We start from the raw sequence: 6860 nt of genomic DNA on the forward strand, positions 1-6860 counted from the left end.
GCTGGAGCACTTGCACTGAGGGAACTGGACTTGTACAGTCTAGAAGAGAGATGGCTTTGGGGGCACCCGACAGCAACCTGCCAATATTTTTGAGGAGGTTATTGAGAAGATGGAGCCTTATTGCTGAGCATGGAGAAAGGATGGGGACAATGGTCATAAACTGAAACAAGAGAGGTTCAAAGTGAACAGAAGGAAAAAAAATAACTGTGAGGATAATTCAGTATTGGAGCAGATCGCCCAGACAGGTCATACAGTCTCCATTCTGAGAGATTTTTTTCAATACTAGACCAGATAAAGCCCTGAGCAACCTTGTTTAATCTCTTGGCTGACCCTGCTTTAAGCAGGAGGTTGGACCAGAGACCTCCTGAGATCCATTCCAACCTGAATTATCCTATAAGCCTACAGCTGACCTGATTTTCAGAAAGCTCAGTTAAAGCTCACCCCCTTGTAAGCATTTCAAGTTTGGCATGGGAGATCTCAATGTATCCAAACCTGCTAGTGACTGCAGACCGGCTTGGCGTGTTCAAAACGCTCTCCCTCACAGCCTTGTGTGCAAGGAACAGGGCCTGTATTCAGACACGGTTAAGATAAAAACATTTTTGTTCTCTGGGTACTATAATAATGGCATTTATTAAAAAGAAAGAGGCTGGGGAATGGCAAAGAAATAGGCAATCTGTGTGCAAAATAAATTCTGCTGAAAGCATTAGAGCTGTTCATTAAGCCTACACACGGGGAACGGAAAAATGTGGTAATTTATACCAAAAGCTAAGATGAGCTTATTGCTACTGATCGGCTTAAGACACCTGAAGCTGTGCAGGCAGCGGGTCTGTGCAAGCCCCAGCACAGCAGGCTGCATCCCCCACCACACTGGCTCCCTGGGAGGGCTGGTTCCCACCCAGGCTGGTACCCTGGGTCACTGGGCTGCAAGGGGGAGCAGGGCGAGGGCTTCCCCTGAGCTCCCAGCTCTTACAAACGGGGGGCAGATGTTGGCTCTCAGTCTCCATTTCTGGTTATTGCAGGGATGGAGTAATTAGATCATGCAGTTCATAAAACTACACCTGGCAAGAAAAACCGAGAGTAGGGGCAGCACAAATGCCACATGCCTGGAAGAGAAATCTTCCTCCTCTTGGTGAGCAGTGCTACCTCTGCCATTACTCAGCCAGCTCAGGACCTTTGCTGTGGAGTCCTCCTGGGACTGGCTGTCAAGCTCTGGGGCTGTTGGGCATATCTGCAGCCATCAGCTCAACAACTGCAGCTATTGAAGCAATTCATCCCAAACAACTTCAATCCTAAATTAAGAAATAATTATTGGAAAGAAATTGACTCCTCCAGAAATTGAGTCAGCTCTTGGAGGATGAGCTGATGTAGATTCTTGCCCGAATTGTGCATCCTACCTGTCTTCTCACTGGGGATATTCCCTATTCCTGGAAACCCAGGGAAAACAAGGGCTTCCTCACAACCCAGCCTAATAACCATCCCTGTCTCAGGGCACTGCTTCTTGCACTGTGTAAAGGGTTCATCCAGAGATGTCCTTGTGTCCAGAGGTGGTATGGAGTCAAAGGACCTCAACCACTGCAGCTGTGCCCACAAAATCACAAACTATCAAAAAAAAATCTGAGTTCTTCAGTAACTAAAATGAATTGCAGAATCATATGGGATCGTTTTAAAATATAAATATTACCACAAAAGTCATTTTGGAAAGTGTCATGTATATTTATGGAGCCATGTAATAATATTTAAATAATAACCCAGACACTCAAATGACTAAAATACGATGGCAGTGACCCCAGTATAAGAACATGGAGAGACAGATTTCCATTTGAACTGACAGCGTTTAAGCCAAGTTTCTGTCCCACGCGTTTTAAGAGAGCCAAGCAATAAATAACCTGAAAACCAATGAGATAATGGAAATGTCAAGAGGTGCTAAGCTGTAACTGAGCAGCTATTTTCTTTTAAAAATACTTGCTGGTCTGAGTAAAGAGGAAGAATGAAAATAAGTTCAATTGCAAAACTATTTTGTGATAGATATTTATACTAATTTTTAACCCAAGCTACAGTGTATGTTTTCAGAGGGTCTTTCCTCCCTCAAGGAAGCATTTACTTACAGGACCTCTGGCACATAAGAAGGTACATCAGCTTCAAGTCTGATAGACTATGCCACATGAATAAAGGTTTGCAGGATCAAGTCCATAACAGCATCACATTTCTTTCACACTAGATAGATTATTTAGGCATTCAAGCATGAAGAAGCCTTGAATCAAACATGGTGTCAATAGCGCTATTATAATTCAGCCTAAAATTGCAGCATAATCCATGAGGTTTTGCATCCTACAATAAATCTACTAAGCTTATAAAATACATAGCAGGAGATACATGCTTCAACAGTAGATTGGTTCAATCCATCACAGACGCAGACGCATCAGGCTGCTGTCTAGCAAATGCATCAAATGTTTAACAAGAAAGTTTGGAAAGGAAAAAAATAGAAAGATTTTGAAAGTAGTGAAAAACATTCCCAGTATACACTGCAAAACTCCTCATACTTTAGTTCAGCAGCCCATGGGCAGGTCAGTGATCTCATATTGCTCTCAAAGACAAAGCAATCGCAATGAAGGAAACAGAGTGGTGTTACCTGTCTAGGGCCAAGGAGTACTTCTTGGTGTCCCTCTCACTCACAAGGCAAGCTCTTTCAAGACCCTTTTTGGCAGCCATGAGGAAAGTCGGTGAGGTTTTGCTTGCGTTTTTTTCCCCCTTTAACTCTCCTTTTTCGGTTGGAGGCGGACGTGGGCAGAACGTCCTCCTGACTTATGCAGAACTCTCTGCCAAATATTTTTAAATGAAAAGGTTTTAATAATCTTCTCAATAAACCCACTGGGAGAGAAAGCTGCTTTGCTGGTGCTGGTGGCGTCACTAACGTGCCAAACAGCAACTTGCTGAGCGTGTCAGGCTGGGGTTTTGGGCCTCCCTCTCTTGTTTTCCCTTTCCCCCTCCATGTTTGATGCTGTGACACGCTCTTTGGTCAGGCGGCGGGTGCCTGCACTCCCCCGCACTGGCTCAGGGTCAGGTGCAGAAGGAAGAGAAGGAAGGTGATTAAACCAGCCCAATTTGCCTGGAAACAGTCAAACCACTGTTTGCCTTTCTGCTTGCTTGGCTGGGGAGGAAAGTACACCTCCCTCATGTCGGCTCAGCGCAAGCTTCTTTTATCTAAGCAATCATTCTAAACACTTATTTCTACCCCTGGCACGTTTGCTCCTAATGGTTCAAAACAGAAGACTGGTTATTATTGCTGTTTGCAACACAGGTTATTGAAATCTTCATTTCACCAGGAAGGACTGCGGATTGTTATTTCTGCTTTATTCAGTTAGCTAGTTCTGTCGAGAGCTGCAGTCCCTGGAGGGGAGGAGAAGACCTCCAACCTCACCTCTCTCACAGCCTGGCCTCAGACACACTCTTCGGCACCAATGGGAAATTTTGCACCAGCACTGTCTGTGTTTTACTGTATTCTTGGCAGAAACAGACTGTGATTGAGATCCCTACCCATGCCCTGCCTTCGCAGGAGAGATTAGAAACAGACAATGAGCAAGTGGTGGATGCTGCATCTAAATTCTGCAGCATTTCTTACCATCAGTAGCCTAATACATATATGATGAGTTGGGATCTCCCCTCCCTTTCCTGAGCTTGCAGAACACATACCCTGTCTGAGATTCTTGGGGGCAGGGGGGCACATCTATACATCATATATTTGCAAAAAATTGGTTTTATGCCTCAAGATCCACATGTTGCCTCCCACATGTCAGCTGTACAAACACTTCCCTGGAGCCTGTGAGCCAAGGAGCTGATGGTATCTCAAATGCATTTCTGAACAGCCACCAGCAAGCAGCAGAAATACATGATTTTTCCACAATGCGTTATTACCTCTGCCCCTCTAACATCCTTTTCTCAAGAACCTTTATCCAGGTACTACCTACACACCCTTATAAGACCCTTTGCTGGAAGAGATCAATTTTCTGACTCATTCCTGGGACTTCCTGGCTGCTCCTGGACATTAAAAGAATGCTTTTTAATGTTTTTTTAAGGTTGCAGACACTTACTGGGGCCTGACACTTAATGTGAACAGCTGGTAAGGCTAGTTTGAGAAGAGAATCAAGTCCAAGGATTAATAGTATGGACCCAAGGCATTTGCAGAAATCTTACAAAACAGAAGTACCACATTACTTACCACCCCAGAAATGCCATTAAGTAGCAATTTTATTCTACCGCCAAGAGAGAAGAAGGAAGGACAAGGAAGGCAGCCTTTCCAGCTCAGTGTCCTGGAACCTGACACAGGCTTATGATTCATACCCAACAAGGGCTTTTGTTGGCTCCCCATCTCATAAATACCACTGCAGTTGCAGCGTCCCTGTGCTTCTCAACTCATCTTTCCTTTAGAAATTACCAAGCACCAACATCCTGTCACAGACCGGGGATGCCTGAAAAATAAACCTGAACTGTGACCTGATTTACAGTCGATCTCAGTCTTTTTAAGGTGCTAAGCCAAAGTATCATGTCTAAGAGCCCTCAATTTAAGGAAAATTTAAAATCCACCTCAGAAGATTACCGATAAAGCCTGTTTCTGTTTCAAATCACCCGAATCATGTAAGTTTTGCTACTGAGATAGATGAGTTTCCGCCATTTTGCAAAAAGGGTCTCGAGCCTCCGGTGCATGCCAGCAAGCAAAGACATAGATCATTGCCAGCATTTAATCTAGATCTTTGGTTTGTGTTTATTGTTGTCAGTGCTGATCGTTGTGCTTCTCAGGAGACAGGCTGTGAGGCAGGATAGAAAGAAATATCTTCAGAGCTTTCCGCAAAGCCTTAGGTTTCCTTTTTATACAGACTCTGAAACTCATTAAGAGAGAGACAGCAGCTGCCTGTGGAATTTCTCCTTCAGATAAGTTATTCAGACCATCTCAATAAATTCATCTTTGACTTTCAATAATAATGCAGTTTGTTTCTGAGTCTGCATTAAAAATGTCACATATCCAATCATACCAGTTCTAATGACCCTAGTCAAGGACATTTCTCAAAATTTGCATCCAATGCAGACATGTGAGGTATCACACTGGCTCTCACAAATGAAAGCCCCTCATCATTACTATCCAAAATTTCCATCAGTAAAAAAGGCTTATCCTTGATCCCATTTCAACTTTAATCAGCCACATTTAAAAAATGAAAAAATAAAACCTCTCATCCTGTCATTATGGCAGTAGATACTGACAGCTTAAATGTACAGAGGGAAATTCAGTGCATCTGTTAATGGAAAATGGCAGTGCAGTCAGTCAATTTTACCAGGCATGAGACATCTCAGAGATCATCTGCAAAGTTCTTCTCCACCTTTCTCTGGCATCAGCTCAAGCAGCTCTGTACTGTATTTCCTGCAACCTAGAGATCCAGGTATTTGTGATTTCTGGGGCTTGATTACTACAGTTTTTGCATTTATAGCAAGAATATGCTTTTTCACCCAGTGGAGCTCCAGTGCCTTCGACTGGAACCTCTCCAGCCATCTGTCATTTTGGGATCCAAAGCTGGAGGCAAGACAAATTGAGAGAAAAAGCACTTCCCTCGTCTTGTGAAACTAGTAACGCAGTAACCTTTTATAAGTGACTGTCAAAAGGAAAATTCCTACCCTGATTTAGAGCCAATTTAAAAATCATTAAAAGGATGTTAATGTTCAATATTTTAAAATACTGAATTTTTAAACTTCAATATTTTTATCTTGGGTTTGATGCCAATATTTCAAAAGAATTGAGACTTTTGATAGCCACTGACTATGTCTCTACTGAGGAGTAGAAGTCCTCTGCAATGTCTTAGCTGGGTATTTCAAGTTACACAAAGTAGCTGGGGAGAAAAAGGCTTTTTACTTTTCAGGTCCTTGTCAAAGAAATTCCAGTTTGCCTTGGGAGTGGGGATCTAGCAGAAACATAGCGTAGTACCATTTTGTGATGTACACCATTACCTCCAACAGTAAAAGTCTATGCTGCTACCAAATTAAGTGGGAATTCTTCTATGGAGGCTGGAACCCCAGGTCAGGAGTATCAGACATCTACTCCCCACACAGGGTAGTGTCCAAGCTCAGAGTTTCTCTTAGGCTCCCAGTGAAGCCAATGGTATGAGACAGCCCCTCCCAAGTTAGGCATCTCTGGAGGAGCTCAAGACCTTGCTATGGATAGCGAAAGAGCCTAGGGTGCCAAGGCAGGGCAGGGAGCACACTGGAAAGTATGTGAAGAGACATGGGATGAATCTAGACCACGGCATGGGAGTCCTGAAGGATACCACAGACACGAGCCTTGCACAGCTACAAACTTCATATGGATCATTGCCAGGTCCCTTGAAGATTTTCTTCCTCCAGGGTGTGATACGAATATGGGTCTAATCTGTATGGTCACATAAAAAATAAGGTTTAGCACTTTTTATCCTTTTTAATCTTAGATATTAAAACTTTTTATTTTCTCTTATTTTTTAGGGCCAACATTTTGGAAGTGCTCTGAATCAGCTTCCCAGCATCTCAGCTCTCATGGTTGAATCCACATTGTCCAAACAACCCAGTTCTTATTAAGTTCCTTGGAGGGACCAGAACTTCAAGAAATAAGTAATGCCAAGAAGTGTTATTTTGATACAGCTGCTTTGCTTTTCTGAGTCTGGCAAACTACTTTGCTGTCTGAGTGTCCCCCAAGTCCTGTTCAGGAGTAGCACAGAGTCTACACTTAGAAAAAGTTTTTCATTCTAGGCTGTAGCTTAAAAGAAAAAGACAATACAGTTTAAAAACAAATGCTAATGACTCCTCAAATGTTATAGTCAAAGAGTGTGTCAGCTTTTGTTATAAAA

General features: G+C 43.0%; 1 protein-coding gene across 1 annotated transcript in view; it reads right to left on the reverse strand.

Moving 5' to 3' along the window:
- The window catches only part of SLC30A8 (solute carrier family 30 member 8), a 21827-nt gene extending 19118 nt beyond the window's left edge, over window positions 1-2709 (reverse strand). The window contains exon 1 of the mRNA XM_010176275.1: window positions 2630-2709. Coding sequence (XP_010174577.1) covers window positions 2630-2709 — 80 coding nt within the window. The remainder of the gene's footprint in view (window positions 1-2629) is intronic.
- Between the last annotated feature and the right edge of the window lie 4151 nt (window positions 2710-6860).

Source organism: Antrostomus carolinensis, unplaced genomic scaffold, assembly GCF_000700745.2.
Source record: "Antrostomus carolinensis isolate BGI_N321 unplaced genomic scaffold, ASM70074v2 scaffold15289, whole genome shotgun sequence".
Classification (NCBI taxonomy): Eukaryota; Metazoa; Chordata; class Aves; order Caprimulgiformes; family Caprimulgidae; genus Antrostomus; species Antrostomus carolinensis.